We start from the raw sequence: 23,664 nt of genomic DNA, 5'->3' as shown, positions 1-23,664 counted from the left end.
AGATGGCTGGACTTCCAACTCCCAGAATTCCCCAGACAGCTTTTCTTGCTTTAATCCCTTTTAACGGTTTTAAAATGTGTTTTAAGATTTCAGTGGTAATAAGGGACCCAGAGTCCTTTGCTAACATGGGTGGCTATAAAAATCAAAGCAAATCAACAATACGCCAGCCCTCCTCTCCACCCAATCTCCTAACTGCTAAGCCCCATCCATCATTCCTCAGCCTGCCAGGAGAGTGAAGCTTCCTGGATCCACCACCAGAGGGAGACACTTCCGCACCTCTTTGGCTCAACTCTGTTTCAATACAGGTAGATCTCCACTTACGACACTTCATTCAGTGACCGTTCGAACTTACAACAGCACTGAAAAAAGGGTCCTATGACCATTTTTCACACTTACGACCGCTGTAGCATCCCTGTGGTCACATGATCAAAATTCAGACACTTGGCAACTGACTCACATTTATGACGCTTGCCGTGTTCAGGAATCACGTGATCCCCTTTTGCGACCTTTTGCCAAGCAAAGTCCATGGGGGAAAACAGATTCACTTAAAAACTGTATGACTCACTTAAGAACTGCAGTGATTCGCTGAACAAATGCTGCGAGAAAAGTCATAAAATGGGGCAAAACTCAACAAATCTTTCACTTAGCAACATAAATGTTGGGGTCAATGGTGGTCGTAAGTTGAGGACTACCTGTACACTTTCTGCTTTCACTTCTATTGTGAAGATGCCTCCCTGCACACGCACGCACACACACACACACACACACACACACACAGAGCTGCTCCTGTCAACCAGGGCCGGACAAGGCCAGCCTGGGAGGTCAGGGAAAAGTTGCAACCAAGCACCCTTCTTGAGCTTCAGGCTGGGGGATTCATTCCTCTGGGCTGCCCAGGGGTGGCAGAGCATCTACAGAGACCCCAGCCCCCTGCTCTCCCCCCCTCCCCTTCAAATCCTGCTCCAGTAATAGATCCTAACTTGTTTCCCCCTCCCCCCTCGGGCCAGGCCTTGTCTGCCTCTTCCGGAGCCTCGTTTTGCACCTGCAAAAATCACAACTGGAGAGTCCGCGATTGTTCCTGAATTCCTCAAAGGCGGCTCTTTATCCTGGAAGCCACAGCCAAGTCCTTGTCTAGGAAGAGAACAAGCCGGCCAGTGTCGCCACTTCGCTGACCACGAGGCCAAGTTGGCTCAGCAGCCGGAGGAAGGATCTGCGGAAGTCCAGCTGCAACCAGACAGGCCTCGTCTTTGTTGGTGCCCAACACACGGCTTCCCTCCCCCCTCTCCCCCAAACACACACATCTGCAGAGGACCAGCAGGGTTCCCCACAGCTGCATGGAGACAAAACCTTTGGAGTGCCCCTCGCCTGGCCCTCCCCCCTTTGGCTGGCAGCTGCCCCTTCCGAGGTGGTCCCTGGGCCCTCCCAGGGGAAGAGAGGAAGGAGGATGCCAGGGTCCCCCTGGATTCAGCCCCAGAAGAGGCTCTGGAAGAGCCTGGCCTGGCACCCAGAAATGGGCTCTCCAGCCACTGCCAGACCTCTCCATCCATTTACAAGCCAAATACTCTGGATTTCTACCCACTTCAGTACCAAAGCAGCTGAAGGCAGGACAAGAAGCAACGGATGGAAATTAATCAGGGAGAGAAGCAGCCTGGAATTAAGGAGGAATTTCCTGGCAGTGAGAACAATTAAACAGTGGAACCGCTTGCCCCCAGAAGTTGTGGGTGCTCCAACACTGGAAGTTTTTAAGAAGACAAGCATTTTTCCCAAATGGTGTGAGGTCTCCTTCTTGAGCAGGGACCTCCAACGTCCCTTCCAGCTCTCTTATTCCAAGTAAATCAGATTAAAGCAGGCTAAGCAGAAGGTCTAGTCTAGTCTCCAAAGCACGGGAGGGCAGGAGAAGAAGCAACGGACGGAAACTACTCAGGGAGAGAAGCAACCGGGAGCCAAGGAGGAACTTCCTGACAGGGAGAAGAGGTTGTGGCAGCCCCTCAGAGGTTGGAGGGGCTTGAAAGAGATGTTGCAAGAAGCCGAAGCTGCACTGAAGCCAAGGCGAGAGGAGGGCCCTGCACTGCACGGGTTCCCCAAGATCCCATCTGCACCACAGGCCCAGCTGGAAATCCTCTCCTGCGCCCGGCTCCTCCTTTGATCAACGCGCTTCAATTGCGCAGACGCCAGAAAATGAACCCGGATTCGCTGCATGGCATGAAGGCAGAGCTCAGGCTCCAAAGCAACGAAGGAGGAGAAAGGCAGGACGGCTGTTGTGCCAAAGCCGGCAAGCGGAGGAGGCCTAGCAAATTCCAGGCCTCCGGGGCAAAGAGGGCGGGGACCGAATTACGTGGGCCCCGGGGCAGAAGGGCACGGCTCGGGAGCAGTCATCACCTGGAGGAAATCCAAGTTGGCACCTCACCCTGCTGGCTGCAAAGAAAGAGGGAAAACCTGCACTGAGAGTCTAAGGGCAAAATCCTCCTGCCTATTAAAGCAGGGGGTTGGACTAGAAGACCTCTGAGGTCCCTTCCAGCTCTACTCTGTATTGACTGAAGATCAAATGCTCTGCTTTGGCATATCGGGGGGGGGGGGGTCCCCTAGGCCCTCTCCCTTAGGCAAAGCCAGGTTTGGACCAAAGGCAGGAGGGCTGCCCTTCGCCCCCTCCCCAGTTCAGAGAGGAAGAAGATCCTGGTACAAGCACCCAGAGGATGAGACACTTTGGGGACAAGGGAAGGATGCCACACAGCACCTTTCTGCCAATTGATGCCCTCACTTCAAGGCCCATGGTCCACAGCCCCCATAAAGCCAGACTCCCAGGATTTCAGTCCCCCAAAAGGAAGGGAAATGGCTGCCAAGCAGAATCCGGTTCCCAGGCAGAGGGGCCGCTTCGTGCAAGGAGAACCAGATGCAACCGGACCATTTTCACCCAAGCAGCTTTTCCAAGCCACCCCAAACCTCCAAGAAGGCCCCCCACCACTCTCCCTCCCTCCCCCAGGCAGGCCCTGCTGCCAGACTCATCCGTGACCCAGAAGGTTCTGGGTAGGGTTGCCCCAAAGCAAACCTCCTTTGGCAGAAAGAGAGGCCTGGGCACCTCTCCGGACGAAACGCCACGAACGCCTCATGCCGTTTGCCTCCCTCGCAAGGCCCGGCTTCATCTGTACTGGGGTGGACCCAGAAAGGGCAGCAACCCAATGAAAGCCTCCTCCATCGAGGGGGAGTCAAAGGCCACTTCAGGGACTTAGAAGCTGCCAGGTGGCAAAGGTGGCAGCCCTGGCACCCAGCCGGTCTCTGCTCACCTTCTGCAGAGGAGCTGGAATTAGGAGAACAAGCCAGAGAGATCCAGGCGCCCCCAAAATGCCAGCTCTTCTCCCCCTGCCTGGCACCACGAAGGAGCAGCTCCTGCCCCTCCCTGCCCCAGAGGTTCTCCCCCTCCTTCCCTGCCCAACCCCCAGCCCCACAAGGCGGACTACAGGCAGTCCTCGACTTACGACCACCATTTCTGTTGAGACAGGCAAAGCAAGAGTTCTGCCCCATTTTACGACTTTTCTTGCCACAGTTGTTAAATGAATCCAGCTTCCCCCTTGGCTGTGCCTGCCAGAAGGTCACAAAAGGGGATCACGTGAACCCCCCCCCCCCCCCCGGGACACTGCGACTGTCGTAAATATGAGTCAGTTGCTAAGCATCTGAATTTTGGCCACGTGACCCTGGGATGCTACAACAGTCATAAGTGTGAGAAACTGTCATAAGTCACTTTTTTTAGCGCCATCGTAAGTTTGAACGGTCACTAAATGAATGGTTATAAGTCTAGAACTATCTGCCTTTCCTTTCCTTTCCAGGGCCAGCCTGACCGAAGGGGAGGCGCCCAAACAAAGGGGCTCCGTAGGAGACGACCAGGCTTTTGAACCTGAGGGAGAGGGGCCAAAGGCACCATCAGTTTGGAGTCCCCCCAAAAGAGACCTTGAAGTCTTGTCTGGCACCAATTGGCCTTGGCCGTTAGTAGATCAGATTGTTTTCTTTCTATCTATCTATCTATCTATCTATCTATCTATCTATCTATCTATCTATCTCATCTATCGATCATCTATCTATTTATCATCTGTCTATCATCTAACTATCCATATCTATCATCTATCAATTATTATCTATCTATCCATATCTATCATCTATCTATCTATCTATCTATCTATCTATCTATCTATCTATCTATCTATCATCTATCTATCTTTATCATGTCTGTCTGTCTGTCTCTATCTGGTGGCACAGAGGTTAGAATGCAGAATTGCAGGCCAATTCAGCTCACTACCAGAAGTTCAATCCTGACCAGCCCAAGGTTGACTCAGCCTTCCTTCCTTCCTTCCTTCCAGTAAAATGTCAGTAAAATGAGGACCTTGCAATATGCTGACTCTGCAAACTGCTTAGAGAGGGCTATGCTACAGCATATGCTAAAGCACTATGGAGCAGTATATGCGTCTAAGTGCCATTGCTATGAAATGAACTCTAGCCTGGCTCCTGATTTCCTGCGCCTGGCAGTCCCTCCTTCTTGGCAGCAGAGAAGGGTCTGCATGGGGACAACCCCCACCCCAAGGGCTCACCCACGGAAAGCAGCAAAGTTGGACCCCAAGCAGGCAGCCCAGAGCCCCTGCAAAGCCAGCCGGTCCCCACCCATTCCACAAAGGCCATTCCAGCAGCCAAGTTTTACACACACACACACACACACACACACACACACACACACACACTCAGCACGATTCCTGTATGCAGCAAACGGGGCTTTGCAAACATCAGAGGAGCTTCCGAGTACACAGAACGATTATCTGCTCCCGAGGCTGCACTTTCCTCTGCCAGCAGCCGGTTTCCTTGGGCAGCCTGCAGGGAGCAGGAACCAGAGAGTACTTCCACAGGGCCCAGGCACAAAGGGCGGCGTGCCAAACAGGCGTGCCCTGAGCATGCCACACCTGGGGATCCCTTCTGATTTCGGCAAAGCTGAGTTTCCACAGATCATGTGCTTGGCACATGCCCACTTCCCACCCTGTCCTGGCCCGCTTCTCACTCACTTATTATTCTTGGCTACCTCCCCCACCTCTTTTCTCCTTTCCCCCTGCAGACCCCCTGCAGTCCAGTGAAAAGGAGGACCACGGGCGACAGGACAGCAGTGATCCAGTATTTGAGGGGCTCCCACAGAAAAGAAGGGCTCCATCTATTCTCCAGAGCATCAGAAGGCAAGGCAAGAAGCAATGGACGGAAACTAACCAAAGAGAGAAGCAACCCGGAATTAAGGAGACACTTTCTGACAGTGAGGTCAATTAACCAGTGGAACAGAAGTGGCCTCCAGAAGTTGTGGGAGCTCCATCGCTGGAGGTTTTTAAGAAGAGATTGGGCAGCTATTTGTCTGAAATGGTATAGGGTCTCCCGCTTAAAGCAGGGGGTTGGACTAGAAGACCTCCAAGGTCCCTTCCAACTCTGTTATTCACAACCTGACACAAACCTAAAACTCTGCCCCACAACAGGGGTGGGAAGAGGAATGCAGGCCCTGGGCAGAGCTCAGCAACTCTGCAGCCACCCCGAAACCACTCCATTAGATATGCAGGCTGCCAATTCTGCAAGTGGAAACGGGGAATTCTATCCTGACTGCCAATTCTGCAGTTGGAAATTCTGAGATGCCTCCAATTTTAGCTCTGACTGGAGAAGTCTGGTGGGTCTCCACACATAAGCAGGACCGGATCTGATTAGTCCTGGCTGAAGTACATCCTAATCAAGGTGGATAAAAATCAAAGATTTTTTAAAAAAATAAATAAAAAAAATCAGATTTTTTTTATTTAAATTGGATTTATCTCTTATCTAGATCCGTTCCAGTCGGGTTTCAGGTCTGGGCACAGCACAGAAACGGCATTGGTCGCGTTGGTTGATGATCTCTGGAGGGCTCGGGACAGGGGTTGTTCCTCTATTCTGGTCCTGTTAGACCTCTCAGCGGCTTTTGATACCATCGACCATGGTATCATGCTGCACCGGCTGGAAGAGTTGGGGGTGGGAGGCACCGTGTTGCGGTGGTTCTCCTCCTTTCTCTCCGACCGGTCGCAGTTTGTGTTGGCAGGGGGGCAGAGGTCGACCTCGAGGCCTCTCATTTGTGGAGTGCCGCAGGGATCGGTCCTCTCGCCTCTCCTGTTCAACATTTATGTGAAGCCGCTGGGTGAGATCATCCGTGGCTTTGGGGTGAGATACCACCAGTACGCTGATGACACCCAGCTGTACATCTCCACCCCAGGCCACCCCAACGATGCCCTTGAAGTGATGTCCCAGTGCCTGGAGGCTGTACGGATCCGGATGGGGAGGAACAGGCTCAAGCTCAACCCTTCCAAGACTGAGTGGCTGTGGCTCCCGGCATCCCGATATAGTCAGTTGACTCCATCACTGACTATTGGGGGCGAGTCTTTGGCCCCCACAGAGAGGGCTCGCAATCTGGGAGTCCTCCTGGATAGGCAGCTGTCCTTGGAGGAACATCTGACGGCTGTAACCAGGGGGACCTTTTGTCAGGTTCGCCTGATTCGCCAGTTGCGGCCCTTTCTTGATCGGGATTCCCTGTGCACAGTCACTCACGCCCTCGTCACCTCTCGCCTTGACTATTGCAACGCTCTCTACATGGGGCTCCCCTTGAGGAGCACCCGGAGGCTCCAGCTGGTCCAGAACGCAGCAGCGCGGGTAGTGACGGGAGCAGCATGGCGCTCCCATGTAACACCGCTCCTGCGCGAGCTGCACTGGCTCCCAGTTGTCTTCCGGGTGCGCTTCAAGGTGTTGGTTATCATCTTTAAAGCGCTCCATGGCATAGGGCCTAGCTATCTTCGAGACCGCCTACTGCCACCGACGACCTCCCATCAACCCGTGCGCTCCCACAGAGAGGGCCTCCTCGGGGTGCCATCAGCCAGACAATGTAGGCTGGTGACCCCCAGGGGGAGAGCCTTCTCTGTGGGGGCACCTACCCTCTGGAATCAGCTCCCCCCAGAGATAAGGAGAATCCAAGACCTCAGTGCCTTCCGTCGCGCCCTTAAAACCCATTTATTTAAACAAGCCGGGCTGGCTTAAGATGAAATTTTTAACTGTTTTTTTAAATGTTTTAAACGTTTTTAATTGGTAAATGAGTTTTAATTGGGCCAAATTTATATATCTTTTAATTGTTTTTAATATTTGTTCTGCATGTTTTTTAATCTGGCTGTACACCGCCCTGAGTCCTCAGGGAGAAGGGCGGTATAGAAATCCAATATAAAATAAATAAATAAAAAATAAATAAATTTTTTTTATTTAAATCGGATTTTTTTGATTTTTATCGAATTTATTTTAATAAAAAACTTTTGGGGTAAAAATCTATGGTAAGATAGTTTTCTATTTAAGATGCATAAATAATTTAGTTTATTCAGCATGAAACGGAGCTTAGTTATGTAGCATGAGGCTGTATATTCTGCAACACTGGGACTATCGGTGAGTCAACGGTGGGTCAAAGGAGGAGCAGAGATGACAGCTGCTCTTTAAAAATTATGATTTAAATCGAGTTGATTTAAATCAAGCCTTTTTACTAGGGATTTAAATCATGATTTAACTTGTGATTTAAATCAACTCGATTTAAATCAAATCCACCCTGATCCTAATTGTCCCTGAAGTTAGATTAGCTCCGCCTCCTTTGACACCCCAGAAGTCCCTCAAGATCTGGGCTTCACAGTGGAGACGGGCTCAGGTGGCCAATTTTATCCTGCCTTTGTCTGCAGTTTGTACCTTTTTATAACTTTTATATAATTATTTTTAATGTGGATTTTTATATTTTCAGAGCTATTGTTTTACCGAATGTTGCATATCTCGCTTTTTGAGAGGTGGGTGGTGTGAAGGTGGTGTCTGCAAAGGGGGAGGTGGTGTGATGGACTACAATGAAGAGGCAGATTCCCCAGGAACGAAAGGAGCCCATTCCAGGAAGGGGAGGGGGGGCGAGACAAGAGGCAGCCCAGCCCAGAGACGAAGAGGAAGAGACTTAGGACAGCCCCTCCCTAGAAGCTCCCAGGGTGAGAGCCATAAAGGTCTAGTCTAGTCTGGCAAGATTCTGTCTCTTGGGTGGGAGCAAATAAAGGGCTGGACTTTGGCTGCTATGTAGTTCTTGAGCTGGGCTTAACAAGCAGCAATACAAATTTGATAGAGACAGACAGACAGTCGAGGAAGAGATGTAGGTAGGTAGGTACGGTAGGTAGGTAGGTAGATAACAGGTAGGTGATGAGGAGGAGGAGATGGATGTGAGAAGGGAGAGTGAGTGAGAAAGAGAGAGAGAGAGAGTTGAAGGCAGGAGGTAGATGATGGGTATCTAGACGATGATGAGAGGAAGAGATACAGGTAGGCAGGTAGGCAGTAGATTGTCAGATGTGAACAACCAGGTCCACACGTGAAGAATTCAATTAGCTGATTTACTGCTGAAGCCCCTTCCCAGGAATCTTTTCCAAGAGATGCTCTGCAGTTGGGTGAAACTGAGACGGTTCAAGAGCCTTCAAAGCAGCTTGGACTTCACCCTCTTATGACTCCACGGAGGCTCTAAAGCAGTGCCCCACTTGACTCCTCCCCCCGGCTCTGCCAGGCTCTCTCCAGCCCAGACGGAGGGAAGGGCCAGCCGCGACTGCACCGCTGCGTAAAAAGCCACCTGGGCTTTCCCTTCTCACGGGAGCAGCCGTCCTGGGCTCCAGGAGGTGGATTCCTACCGAGCCACACGGCGCCTCAGCGGGAAGTCAGCTTGCAAACCAGGCTTAACAGCTCCAAAGGAGCGAAGCCAACCAGATGCCCCGGAGGGAACCCACAACGGTGCCGCATGCGTGACAACCCCACCATCACACAAACGAGGCCAACTCCCTCATCCGCTCGAGGGCTTCCTTTGCAAAGGCTGAGCACAATAGGTGAGCTCAGCCGGCCGATCGGAAGATGCCCAAAGGGCAGAAACTTTCCCAGGGCCGTGCCTGGAAATGGGTTGCCCCCCCCCCCGCTTCTTCCAGATCTCCCCCTCCCCCAACAGCTCAGCCGTGAATGATTTTTCCATTCTCCAAGCGGCAGGTGCCTTTGCATGCAATCCCCTGCGTTCAATCCCATGGCCAAAGCAGCAGCACGTGGCCGGCTCCTCCGTCCCAGCGAGAGGCTTTCTCCTCTAATCCGCCTCCAGGGCAGCACAGGCAGCAGATGGCATCGCCCTGCAGGCTGCACGGACGCCGGAAGGCTCAGGAAACGAGAGGCGATGCCAGGCCACTGAGAAAAACAACCTTCCGGCACTGTGTCCCAAAGGTGCCTCTGCAACTGACTTTCTCCAGGGTTTCTTCTTCTTTGAAAACGTTTCGCTTCTCATCCAAGAAGCTTCCTCAAGTTCTAACTGAATGGTGCAGAATGGAAGGATTTGCAAAGAAAAGAGATATAAATCCCACCCAGAGAACAGCTCAGGCTCTGCTAGGGAGACGTTCCCCCAGGATGGGCTCCAGCAAGAGTCCGAAAGCTCGGAAGATTAAATCTCTGGTCCTGGCGACTGACCCAGGTTTGATCCTGCACCATTATCCGGGACGCGTCTCTTCGCCTTCATTCATGAGCTATAACTCCTTCCATTCCCCTCCGTTCCGTCAGAACTGAAGAGGCTTCTTAGCGAAATGTTTTCAAAGGGGGAAAAAAACCCCAGAAAGTCCAGTTGCCTTTTGGGAAAAAAGCACTTTTGGGACCACCCTGACCTGGATGAGGGAGAATCTCCCTACGGACTTCAAGCACAACGTTTTCATGAATGGGGCAAATGCTGGGGGGGGGTACACCTGGGTGTCCAGATGCAAAAACCCACGGGTGCCGAGTCCAAATTAAATTTGGCATCAGCCTGTGCCACCCGACCAGGCAGGGAAGTTACGTTGCAGAGCCTGGTAAAGAATTCCAACTGGGGGGGGGGGGGTCCCAGAAAAAGAGCCTTTTCTGCCATTGCCCCCATCCTATCACAGACACACACACACACACACACAGACGAGGCCCAGAGCCCCCCTCTGCAGGCCTTCTGAAAAGAAGTTAAAAGAAGTTAAGTGGCTCCTGAAAGCCCCCCCCACCTTTGAACTAATTTTAATCTCTTGCCTTCTCTTATAATTTTTAATTTTTATATGCACTCTTTTATATTTTAACATTTTATTATACAGGTAGTCCTCAACTTACAACCGTTTGTTTAGTGACCATCCAAAGTTATAGCGGCACTGAAAAAAGTGACTTATGACCGATTTCCACACAACCGTTGCCACGTCCCCGTGGTCACGTGATCAAAATTCAGATGCTTGGGAACTGACTCACATTTATGATGGCCGCAGTGTCCCGGGATCACGTGATCCCTTTTTGTGACCTTCTGACAAGCAAAGTCAACGGGGAAGCCAGATTCACTTAACAACCATCTTACTAATTTAACAACTGCAGTGATTCACTTAACAACTTTGGGAAGAAAGGTTGTAAAATGGGGAAAAACTAATTGAACAACTGTCTCACATAGCAACAGAAATTTTGGGCTCAATTGTGGTCGTAAGCAGAGGAATACCTGTACTCTATACTGTTTTTGTAGCTAAACGTTTTATTGTGCACCCTCCAGAGTTTCCCTTGAGGGAGGCGGCTGGTACAGAAATGTGAAGAATAAACCGACTGCTCTATTTATGGTCTGCCTCTAATACAGGAATCTTCCCCAGCCTGGCAGCCTTGTCCTGGGAACAGGCGGGACGGTCTTAACGATGCTTCCTACAGTCCTGATGGGGAGCAAAACGGAGCAACTCTTTAATAATGAAATTTAACAGGAAGAAACGCAAACTTTGTCAAACTCAGAATTCAAGGCAAGAGACGCAGAATGGATTGATGGCAGAATTTGAAAATGATCGGCCCTTCGTACGTTGACTGCAAACTGACCGGTAGCCTGAAACAAGGTGGAGCTGCTAAAAATGCACCATTGATGCACTGCATCCATTGAAGAATAATTTCCAGTGAAATCTCTGCAGGAAAACCATCCAGCTCAGAGAGCATCAAGGAATCCACAATTCTCCTCCTCCCTCCACACAAACCCCTCTCCCTTCTGGCACTGATGATGTTCCTTAGCAGGGTCATGAGACGTCTGCAAGAAAACAACCAGGGTCAGAGAACACCCAGGACCCCTCAGTCCATTTCTTCCTCCTCCCCCCCTGAAGAAATTCTCTTCTTTCGGAGCAGGGCTGAGCCTGTGCCCGATGGCCCAGAACCAATGATAGGTTAACCAGTATTTCCCACGTTTTTTTCCCGGACTTTACAGATTATACTTCCAAACCACAGTCTGCTTTGAAGGTAACCCAATTTTTCCCCATAAGTATCGATTATTTCCTGGGGCTCAAGATGTAAAGCCTAAAGGGGTCTGAATGGATACATCCGTGCAATTTTTGGGGGGCCACAATATTCTTCAGCCCGTGGAGGAGATCAGCCAAACCTGGTTAGTGCCACTTGTGCCACTTTCCGAGACTCGGACGCTCTAACGCCAGGCTAAAACCAATGTCGCTTTCCAATGATTTGCTAGGAGAGGTTTTAGGAGCGCCATCCTACGCTCCACTTTGAAGACGTCCCACTGAGCCAGATGGGCTTACGTCTGCGTAGGGGAGTGGCGGGTGCATCTCCTGTGACCTTTCTGGAGCCTGGAAGCTAAGGGGCCAGGGGTCAGCTAAGGGGCCAGAGAAGGCAAAGCAGGATGGCCAAGCCTTCAGAGTAACCACGGTGGGGAGCCCTTCCAGAGTCACAGGAGCAACCCCAGACAAAGATTCTAAGGTTGGGGGGAGGAGGGGGGGAGAAGCAGCTTTTCAAAGAGGACATTTTCTGCTCCACAAAGCAGAGAAATCTTCCATCAAGCAACAAGGAGAAAACTGCTCTCTCAACAAAGGCGATCAGGGGGCTGGGGGACCTCAAACATACAAAGAACAGTTGCAGGAATTGACTATATCTAGTTTAATGAAGAGAAGGACCGGGGTGACATGATAGCATCTTCCAATATTTGAGGGGCTGCCACAAGGAAGAGCGAGGTCAGGTCTGTTCTCCAAAGCCCCTGAAGGCAGGACAAGAAGCAGCAGGTGGAAACTCATCAAGGGGAGAGGCAACCTGGAACTAAAGAGGAAATTCCTGACAATTAACCAGCGGAACAGCTTCCCTCCAGGAGTTGTGAATGCTCCAACACCGGAGGCTTTTAAGAAGAGACTGGACAGCCACTCGTCTGAAATGGTATTAGGATCTCCTGCTTGAGCAGAGGGCTGGACTAGAAGACCTCCAAGGTCCCTTCCAACTATATTATTCTGTTCTATTTATTTATTATAAATCTGTTCTGTTATTAATAATAATAATAATAATAATAATAATAATAATAATAATAATAATAATACTTTTATTTCTATACCGCCCTTCTCCCGAAGGACTCAGGGCGGTGTACAGCCTATTAAAAACACAAAACAATTCTGTCATTCTTTCTAATGAAGCCCAAATAAAGTCCAGAAAGGTGTAGGATCTCCTGCCATGCACAGGGGGTTGGACTAGAAGACCTTCAGGCTCCCTTCCATCCCTACTATACTATGTTCTACTGTAATCTACTGCAGGGGTCTTCCCCAGCCCCTCCCCCCATGGCACAGCTCTTTGGGCAGCTGTCCTCCTGGGGTCCCAGCAGACCCTCTCTCCAAAGAGAGGGGCAGGCACTGGATTGAGGTGTTAAATTGGCACCTGCCACCCAGCTGTCTTCCCAGGAGATTCCCATGTTCCAGCAGGCTTCTCAGCCCGAGGGCCCACCTGGGAGACGAGCAGGGCCAGTCCAAAAGCATTCTTGGGCTCCCGTGCCAGGCCCTTGCCACCAGCACGGACAACGGAGGGCAGACCAGTAAGAGCTTGGTGGCACAGCAGACTAAAGCACTGTTATTAACATCAGCTGCCTGCAATTACTGCAGGGTTCGAATCTCGCCAAGGCTCAAGGTTGACTCAGCCTTCCATCCTTTCTAAGGTAGGTGAAATGAGGACCCAGTTTGTGGGGGCAATAAGCTGACTTTGTATAAATATACAAAAAGATGAAGGCTATTGCTTAGCGCATTGTAAGCCGCCCTGAGTCTCCGGAGAAGGGCGGCATATAAATCAAATCCCCCCCCCAAAAAAGGGCGGGTAAGTCACAAGGGCACAAGGCTGGCGACAGGAGAAGATATCTCCATGGGCACCAAGCTGCTCCAAGCAAGGTGACGGCTGCAGCTGCCCATGGCTGACTTGGGCAGGGCTCCCCTGGCAGCAGAGCAGAACATCTGGAAACTAAGGGGGGAGGGGAGGATTAGTCCACAGATGCAACGGGCAATGCCACCAGCAACACAGGGAAGGCCAGGCTGCAAGTCCATTCTCTCCCCCACCCCCACCCTGTGGCTTCCCATGAAATTGCCTCCTCCTGGCAACCCTCCCCTGGGAAAAAGACAATAATATCTGGAGAACCCCCAACCCAAGAGGTGTTGGAGCTCATTGGAAGACTTGAGTCCCTCCGGGGAGGAAGGTGGGCTTCAAGGACCCCTCCCCACACTCACACCCCAAAGGACCAGTTTGTCAGGAGAGGCCCAGGGAGCAGCAGGCCTTCTTCCAGAGTGGGGCTCTAGGCCCCCCGGCTGCAATGGAGCCCTTCAGGGTCTTTCCTTCCCCTTGAGGGAGGCAGGAAAAACAGGGACCCCCCAAGACAAAAGTTAGGAACCTGCAATACAGTTCCTGGAAGGTTGAGGAATTCTGCCAACCTCTCCCTCTGCACATCCCAAGGAAGGTATTTTCCCAGGATGGGATAAGGCAGGGGTGAAATGCTCCCGGTTCAGACTGGATCACCCGATCCGGTAGCGATGGAGGCGGGTGGTTCGGAGAACCGGTAGCAAAAATCCCTGCGCCCCCCCACCATGCCCAGCTGAGCCACACAATCATCAGAGGCTTTTTTTTTACTTTTAAAAGCATTTTTTCTACCTCTTTCGCTGAAAAAATGCTTTTAAAAGTAAAAAAAAAAAAGCCTCTGATGATTGCGCTGCTCAGCTGGGATCGTCAGAGACTTTTCAAAGCATTTTTTTCTGCAACCTCTTCAGCCAAAGAGGTGGTAAAAAAAGTGCTTTGAAAAGTCTGTGAGGATCCCAGCTGAGTTGCCTGATCGGCAGAGGCTTTTCAAAGCATTTTTTTGCAACCTCTTCAGGGGAAGAGGTTGTAGAAAAAATACTTTAAAAAGTTAAAAAAAAAAGTTGGCCACGCCCACCCAGTCACATTACCCCACCACCACCAAGCCACGCCCACAGAACCAGTAGTAACAAATTTTACATTTCACCCCTGGGATAAGGTCTTCTGCCTTGCGCAGGGGGTTGGACTAGAAGACCTCCAAGGCCCCTTCCAGCCCTAGGATTCTGTTTCAGCACACTGAGCCAAGACAGAGGGAGCTGCAGCTGCCTGCTGAGCTTGGCTAATGCATTAACCCCGATTTTATTTATTTTATTTATTTATTTATTAAATTTTTATACCGCCCCCTCTCCCGAAGGACTCGGGGCGGTGAACAGCCAAAATTAAAAACACACAATACAAATATTAAAATGCATTAAAACAGAATTAAATTATCTTAGGCTTCACCAATTTAAAACCCCGTTACCCATAAAATTCACCAATTAAAAATTTTTAACCCAGCCCGGCTTGCTGAAATAAAAACGTCTTCAGGGCCCGGCGGAAGGTCCGGAGATCCGGGATTAGTCGTATCCCTGGGGGCAGCTCATTCCAGAGGGCGGGTGCCCCCACAGAGAAGGCTCTTCCCCGGGGGGTCGCCAGCCGACATTGCCTGACAGACGGCACCCTGAGGAGACCCTCTCTGTGGGAGCGTGTTGGCCGGTGGGAGGTTATCGGAGGCAGAAGGTGGTCTCGTAAATAACTGGGTCCTAAGCCATGGAGCGCTTTGAAGATGAGAACCAACACCTTGAAGCGCACTCGGAAGACCACTGGAAGCCAATGCAGCTCGCGCAGGAGAGGTGTCACGTGGGAGCGCCACGCCGCCCCCATAAGTACCCGCGCGGCCGCATTCTGCACCAGTTGGAGCCTCCGAGTGCTCCTCAAGGGGAGCCCCATGTAGAGAGCATTACAGTAGTCGAGGCGGGAAGTAACGAGGGCATGAGTGACCGTGCATAGGGAGTCCCGATCCAGAAAGGGGCGCAACTGGCGTATCAGGCGGACCTGATAGAAAGCCCCCCTGGCCACGGCCGTCAAATGCTCTTCTAAGGACAGCCGTGCGTCCAGGAGGACACCCAAGTTACGCACCCTCTCCGTGGGGGCCAATGTCTCGCCCCCAATAGTCAGCGATGGCACCAGCTGACTATATCGGGACGCCGGCAGCCACAGCCACTCAGTCTTGGAGGGATTGAGTCGGAGCCTGTTCCGCCCCATCCAGACCCGCACCGCCTCCAGGCACCGGGACATCACTTCAAGGGCATCGTTGGGGTGGTCTGGGGTGGAGATGTACAGCTGGGTGTCATCAGCGTACAGATGGCACTGCACCCCAAAACCACGGATGATCTCGCCCAGCGGCTTCACATAAATGTTGAACAGGAGAGGCGAGAGGACCGACCCTTGTGGCACCCCACAAACCAGGTGCCTTGAGGTCGACCTCTGCCCTCCAGCCAACACAGACTGCGACCTGTCGGAGAGATAGGAGGAGAACCACCGTAAAACAGTGCCTCCCACTCCCAACCCCTCCAACCGGCGCAGCATGATACCATGGTCGATGGTATCAAAAGCCGCTGAGAGGTCTAATAGGACCAGAACAGAGGAACAACCTCTGTCCCGAGCCCTCCAGAGATCATCAACCAACGCGACCAATGCCGTTTCCGTGCTGTACCCGGGCCTGAAGCCGGACTGGAACGGATCTAGATTTGTTTGCATGGTGCATTCGGATAATGAAAACACAGGGCCAGAAGTCTCTGACACAGCTGGGTTTTCCAGTAGGGACAGTCTGTGTCTGTAGCCCACATGCCTCTGGATGAGCGTGAGTGTGTGTGATTGTGTGTCTGTGTGTGTGAGAGAGAGAGAGAGACAGACAGAGACAGAGACAGAAAGAGGGAGAAAGAAACAGAAAGAGTGACAGAGAATTAGAGAGTGAATGAGAAACAGAAAGAAAACAAGAGACCAAAAGAGAGAGAGACCAAGAGAGTGAGTGAGACAGAGAAGAAGAGAGAGAGAAGAAGAGAGAGAGAAAGAGAAGGAAAGAGAGAGAGAGAGGGAAGCAGCCTTTCCAACTCCCTCCGTGCCCTCCTTGTGTGTTGTTGCTCTAACCAGCCTGGCAATCATTGACCTGCCTGTCCGCACAGAGGTTGCAGATGTGCGGCTGCCAACGGCTTCCTCTCTGGCTCAGAGGAGGGAAAAGGGAGGGAGGGAGGCTTTCCTTGGCTGGAAGCAACTGGATTACCCTGTGGGGGGGGGGAGGGAGGTGGGAAGCCAGGGGCCGTAATCCAAGCCCAGCCCTGCCCTGGGCCGGGATTAGCCCTGAAGGAGGGAGGGAGCCGGATGGAGAGCAGGAGAGCAGCCGCCACCCTCCTCCCACCAGGCCGGTCCCAGCACCCCCTGGTTGGATTCGGAGATTTTTAGTGCTTTGATGGAAACAAACATCTGGAAAAAATATTTTAAGGCAGAAAAGCCCTCTGGATTTTATCTATTTATTTAATTTTGCAGCGTTTCAACCGCCCATCTTCACAATAGAGGGACTTTGGGCAGAGTACAATAACGTATCAAAATATAAAAACATATGATACAGTTGGATACAAATACTAATTTACTAGAGTCTAAAATGGATGAAATTCAAGATAAATTGGACAATAGAATTCAAAAAATTGAAAATGATTTGATAAACACTCAGGATAATAGCTCAGAAGAAAAACCTAAAATGGATGCTGACCAAATGTCTGGTAATGTAGAAAATCTGCAACAGAGGATTGAAAAAGAGGTTCTCATGGTCCAATATAATTTTACAGAATATGCGATAAGACTGAGAGGTTTGCAGGAAAATAATAGAGATGATTTAAGGAAAATATCTTCTGAAATTCTAGCTGGGATTTTAAAGGTTCAACCTGAGGAAGTGTCTTGTAGGATTGACAGAGTTCTCAGAATAAATTCCTGGATTGCTAAGCAAAGGCAACTGCCTAGAGATGTGGTGATTTATTTTACGGACAAGGAAATTAGGAATAATATTGTGCAAAATTCTTTTAATTCTAATTTGCAATTGTATGGACGAAAGATATGGATTTACAAGGAACTCCCACCTAAGATATTAGCAGAAAGGAAGAAATTTGGTTTTCTGGTGTCTGAGTTAAAAAAGAGAAATATATCATATAGGTGGAATGCCCCAGTTGGTATTATACTGAGACATCAAGGAGAAAGATATCAGTTAGATACTATTGAAAGAGCGGAAGAATTTTATCAAAATAGGTTGAACATGAATTTAACTTCTTCAGGAATGATACAGGATAAGCAGAAGGAGCTGGAAATAAAGGGAAAATATCGAATTACAGAGAATGTACCAGATAAATTGCCTTTGGATTTACCGGACACCCCAGCTGGATTATCTACAAATTTGAGAGAAGTGCCATCTGATTTTAATGTGATGACATATCAAGGCAAGCATGGAAACCAATTAGGGGATATACAAGGGATAAAAAAGAAACATGAGACATCAAAACAAAATCAATACGACCAATCTACAAAGCAGAATGAAGACCGACCAGTTGACACACAATCTGTAGAAAAGAAACCAGGATCGAAGTCAAACCCACAAAAAGAAAACAAAAAAAGAAATAGGTTGTATAAAAATAGAAATTTCTAACTCAAGCAACAGTGAAGCCAGTGTCTTTAAAATATGAATGATTATGTGAAAACATAGAGGAGGCGACATATTGGTCTATATCATCCTGAGGATAGTGGCAGATCTCTGCATTGCCATAATTTTGGGACGTGGAAAGAGCCTCAAACTGATGGATTTGAATTATCTACTTTGATATTTCTTTTTGTGTTGATAAACATATTATAATTATCTTGAATCATAAGGCAAGAGAATCATGCTGGGGCATGCAGAAGATCCGGTTGTTACCCACTACGATGATGGAAATCAATAATCCTGATGAAACCCATAATTATTATTATATGGAATATAATTATAATGTCACTCGGGTGGTTGTTTTTACTTTTATACATATAAGAAGATATTTACTACTGATGGGGGCAGATATGATTGAAGATCTTGAATAAATTGTTGCATCAGCAAGCTATGTTACCCTATTATGGATGTTGGTTTTAACAATCCAGTGGAAAGACCTCAAAGAAGATATTATATGGACTATAAATTTAAAGTTATTGTCTTTTCTTTTTTTTTATTTAGACATAATGGAATATATATATATATATATTTAAGTAGTGTGGGCAGTGAATTAAAGATATTAAGAATTGTTGTGTATGGTAAATTTGTAGGACAGTGGGTGAATAAGCTAACTACAGACTGATTAGTTTAAGAAAAGGGATTTTTAAGAGATATATTTAGGGGAGTGGAGGAAATGGATAGAGTGGAATAAATGTTAAATTAGATTTTAAGGGGAGGTCGCTTTGAAATGTTATAGTAATATATATAGAAGATTAAATATTAAAGTAGGATTTATCGTATAGTTTTAAAGTGGAAGGTGGTTTTGAATTGTTGTAATAATATATAGATATAAAACACTATTATGTTAAATTAGAAGTTATTTTATAATAGTTATAGTATAATGTTTTTTTTGTTTTTTTTTGTTCTCTTCTTTTCTGAAATGTATGGATAAAGGGGGATGTTATGATATTTATAATATTTTTAGTAAGTAAAGGTCAGTATTTTGACGAGGGAGTAAGTAATCTGTTATGAATTAGGGGTTTTTTTGTTACGAAGAAGTCACAGGGGGGGATGGGTGGGGAGGGGGGGTTAGGGAGGGGGAGGGAGAGGGGGGGAAAAGGGGGAAAAATTTGTATTTGAAAACTTTTTCAATAAAAAAAAAAACAAAAAAAAAAACAAAATATAAAAACAGTATATTTAGTCCTCGATGTACGACCACAATTCAGCCTAGCGAATACGTTCCAAGCCATCAGATATTTGTAAAAATAAACTAAGGCAGTATATAAATAAAAATAAAGTGAATAAAAAAGGAGCCCCCCCCCCATTAGCCACACTGTGCTACCTCTTGGGAGAGGGAGTCATCTGCCAGAACTCCACCTTTTCAAACAAACCCAGAGGCCTCTAATCCAGTGGATCCATTAAGGTAGGGGGCAACTTTTAAGACTTGTGGACTTCAGTTCCCAGAATTCCCCACCCAGCATGCAATGAGAAGGAGGTTGCCAGCTTTGCTGGCTGAGGCACTCTGGGAGTTGAAGTCCACAAGTCTTAAAGTTGCCAAGTTTGGAGGCCCCTGCATTAAGGCATCTCACCAAATCTTACTGGGACGCCCTCTGCCCTTTTAGGATTTGGCTACACTCGGTCCTCTTGAGGTCAAAGCATTGGAAGACCGGATTGCTGGCACCACAGTCCTGCCGGTGAGCTGAGCTGAAAGGCACCTGGAGGCCATCAAGCTCACCCCCTTGTGCCCAAATCCAGGAGGCCATTCCTGACAGGAGAATGTCCAGTCTCCTTGGGGGAAATCCTGCAGGGGAAGGACTTCCCCCCCCCCACACACACACACTTTGTAGGCACCTGGGAATATCTTTATGTCCTGGTGATGACCTGGAGTGTCCGTCCTGGGATGAGGCTTCCGGAAGAAACCCTCTCTAGCTTCCGGTCTTTCAGAAAAACGGCTGAAATTTCTTCTCTAAGGACCCCCAGGTTGGGTAACGGATCCTTCCAACTTTCCCTCTGGGTGGGGGGGGGGAAGGAACCACCACAAGCCCCCTCTCCTCCCCCCCATGGAATGCTATAGCAATGTAGCTTTCTGGCCACAGCCAGGCCTCTGGCAAGCTCCCAACTCCAGGAAAGCCACTTTGGATTCCAGTGGGATCTACTCAAGATTGAGTGATTTAAAAAAATATTATTTTCTCCCTTTTGGCCAAAAAAGGCAACTTTCCCTGAAATTGGCGGAAACGGTGTGAAAACGCAGGAGAAAAGGAACCGGTGAGGATGCAAAGGGATTCCCACCAGAGCAGGAGGGGGGCCACGTTAGCCCAGGCAGGGAAAAGGTCTGGAAAGGCTTCCCCAACTGTTAAAAAGTGGATATTTCTGAATACACAGATAATTCTTGATTCCTGTACGGCTTCACAGGGGATGATCAAAACCTGGAACTGGAAGCAAACAGGTACCCAGTGCAGCTTCATTCAGTGGCCGTTCAAAGTTACAACGGCACTGAAAAAATGAGATGACCTGTTTTTCACACCAGACGCTTAGCAACGGACTCATATTTATGACGGTCACGGTGTCCCTGAGTCACATGATCCCGTTTTATGATCTTCTGACGAGCAAAGTCAGCGGGGAAGCCGGATTCACTGAATAACTGCAATGACTAATTTAACAACTGCAATGATTCACTTAACGACGGTGGCAAGAGAGGTCATCAAATAATCACAACAAATGTTTCACTTAGCAATGGAAACTTTGAGCTTGATTTTGGTCAAAAGTGGAGGACTGCGGCCAAAGTGGCAACTGCCAGAAAAGCCCACGCAATCCTAAACTGCATTAACGGAGGGATTCAATCAAGATCAAGGAGGGTACTAATACCACTCTATAAAGCCTTAGTAAGGCCACACCTAGAGTACTGCATCCAGTTTTGGTCACCACACTATAAAAAAAGAGGTTGAGACTCTAGAAAGAGTGCAGAGAAGAGCAACCAGGAGGATGAGGGGACTGGAGGGGCTAAAACATACGATGAACGGTTGCAGGAACTGGGCATGGCTAGTCTAGTGAAGAGAAGAACTAGGGGAGAAAGGATAGCAGTCTTCCAATATCTCAGGGGCTGCCACAAAGAAGAGGGAGTCAAGCTATTCTCCAAAGCATCTGAGGGTAGGACAAGAAGCAACAGGTGGAAACTAATCAAGGAGAGAAGCAACCTGGAACTAAGGAGAAATTTCCTGACAGCTAGAAGAATCAATCCACGGAACAGAAGTTGCCTTCGGAAGTTGTGAATCTTCCAACACTGGAAGTTCTTAAGAAGAGATTGGACAAGCCATTTGTCAGTAATGGTAAAGGGTCTCCTACTTGAGCAGGAGCTTGGACTAGAAGATCTCCAAGGTCCCTTCCAACTCGGTTATTCTGTTTTGCTGACTACGTGTAATTGGTTGAGAGAGAGAGAGAGAGAGAGAGAGAGAGAGAGAGAGAGAGTTTGAAAGGACTAGAGGACATGGAAAACCTCCCCTTGCCAGGTGTCCGTGCGAACCTCACTGGCCCGCTGATTGCCAGCTGGGCTGAGCCAGGATTCTTTTAATCAGCAGCTGCCCTGGAAAGCACGACTGGCAGGTTGCAAAGCCAAGCGTCACCTCCAACACCTGAGAATATTCTGGGGTCCAGAAGGCCCGAAATTTCCCTGCACGAGGGCCCCCCATGCCAGCAGGAAAGGGTAGTGGGAAGCAGCTCTCCCCTTCTGCTGGCTGGGGAATTCTGGGAGCTGACGTCGACAGCTCTTAAAACTTCCCACGGTTCAATCATCAATGCTAGAAAAGAGGGGGTTTCACAGAGAGGAGGAGGAGGGGACTGTGGGGTCCTTGGTGCTCTCTGAGCTTGGTGGTTTTCTTACAGACATTCCATGACCCAACTAGGTAACATCATCAGTGCTCAGAGAGCACCAAGGTGGCCAGATAAAGAGACCCAAGAACGACTGAAACTGGCAGTCCAATTCACACAACCTGCTCCACAAATGAGCCGTCCCTGGACCCAGACACGGCCAGCACCTCCACACTCTCTGACCCCACACAGGATGGACAGAATCACGCCAAGCCCTTCGTCACCTTCCTGAGGGTGACGCATCTCAGACCCACACAAATGCAGAAATTCCTGAAAAGCCACTGGGGGCATCCACTTCAGTGGGCAAACATCAGACCCACAGGTTGCCAGCCAGCCTTCCTTCCTGTTCCCATTGGGAGATTTTCCGAATTGTGAGCCACAGTCAACCCGTGGCTGGAACCCACCCACCTTCTTCAACCATCGGAGATAGAAGCCGCCCCCTCCCCTTGTGGAAAGCAGGGCCCAGGAGAGCCAACTGGAGGACCCCAATTCTGGTTCTCCAAGACCGGGAGCCCCGCGTGACCCAGGCGCCGCTTCCCCATCCAATGCCCAGCCAAGGCAGCCAGGCGCACCGAGCGCCAGAATCCCGGGCGACCCGCCAGGTTTGGCCGAATCCGGGCAGGGGCCAGGGGGCGCTCCCCGGGGGGGGGTTGGGGGAGACGGCGAGGAAGCGGGCGGCGCGGCTCAACCTGCCGCGGGCTCCCCCCGCGCCTCCGCCCCGCCGCGCAGTGAAAGGGAGGGCGCGGCCGGAGTTTCCTCTGCCCCCCCCCGCGCGTGTAGCCTGGGGTCTCCATCCCCCCCGCCCCCCCGCTCAGGAGGGGACCTGTTTGAAGTGCAGGAATGTCCTCCCGGCCCCTCCCTCCTCGGCTCTGCCTTTGTCTGCGGCGCATCGGGCGCGCCGGGCGGGGCGGAGGCGGCCCCCGACCACCGCAGCCCGGGAGGGGGAGCCTGCTTGGGGGCGCCCCTTGCAGGAGGACCGGAGCTTCCCGCGGCCGCCTCCCTGCCTCCCTGCCTCCCTCCGGCGCGGCCCCGGGCGGAGGGCCGGGCTCGGGGCTGGGGGCTGGGGGGCGGGCGAGGCCGGCGGGGGCGTCTCCGGGGCTCACCCAGCATGGAGAAGACGAAGTCCTTGGCGGTGTGGATCTCCAGGGCGCGCTGGTCGTCGTACTCGCGCTGGTCCTGCCGGGCGAAGTCCTGGATCAGCCGGTTCAGCTCCTCCATGCGGGCGCCCGAGCGGAAGTCCAGCTCCGGGAAGGCGGCGGCCGGCCGGGCCGGGCCCAGCGCTGAGCCGGAGCCGGAGCCGGAGCCGGGCCCGGGGGCGGCGGTGTTGGCGGCCGAGCTGCCGGCCTTGGAGGCGAGAGGCGGAGCGGCCATCTTCGCGCGAAGCCAGCCGCCCCCGCCGCCGCCGCCGCCCCGGAGCCGCCTCCAGCGCCGCTCCGCCCGGACCCCTCCCCTCCCTCCCTCCGCTGGCGAGGGCGGCGCCGACGGGCGGGGAAGCGGGCGGGAGGGACGGAGGGAGGGAGCAGCCGGCTCAGCCCCTCGCCCGCCAGGCAGCCGGGCAGCGGCCGGAGCCTCCCGGGAAGCGCTGGGCTGCGGCGAGGAGGGGCCGCTTGTCTCCGCCTCGCCCGCCCCGTCCCGTCCCGTCCCGTCCGCCGCTCCCTCCGGCCAGCCTCCCCAGGGATGCCCGCTTGCGCGCACCGCTCTTGGCCGGCTGGCAAGGAGCGGCTCTCCGGGCGGGAGACCAGGCGGCGGGGAGGCGGGGGGAGCGGAGCGCCAACCCGGAATCCGGCGACGGCGGCCCGCCAGGTTCCCTGCCAATGGGGGAGGGGGGGAGGGAGGGAGGGGGCTGCTTCGACCCCCCCTCCTCTTTTGCTCCAGCCTCCCCTCGGAGCCCGCAGGCAGCAGCTGCCAGCCCTTCTGCCTGGGTGGGCTCAGCC

The 23,664-nt window shown here is 51.1% G+C and overlaps 1 protein-coding gene across 1 annotated transcript in view; it reads right to left on the bottom strand.

Annotated features, from left to right (window-relative positions):
- MB21D2 (Mab-21 domain containing 2) overlaps positions 1-23,101 on the bottom strand; it is a 29,940-nt gene extending 6,839 nt beyond the window's left edge. The window contains exon 1 of the mRNA XM_070945480.1: positions 22,834-23,101. Coding sequence (XP_070801581.1) covers positions 22,834-23,101 — 268 coding nt within the window. The remainder of the gene's footprint in view (positions 1-22,833) is intronic.
- Between the last annotated feature and the right edge of the window lie 563 nt (positions 23,102-23,664).

The sequence above is a fragment of the Pituophis catenifer genome, unplaced genomic scaffold (genome assembly GCF_029215685.1).
Source record: "Pituophis catenifer annectens isolate HBS135680 unplaced genomic scaffold, rPitCat1.0.hap2 SCAF_6, whole genome shotgun sequence".
NCBI classification, from domain to species: domain Eukaryota; kingdom Metazoa; phylum Chordata; class Lepidosauria; order Squamata; family Colubridae; genus Pituophis; species Pituophis catenifer.
This window is presented reverse-complemented; position numbering and strand designations above follow the sequence as displayed.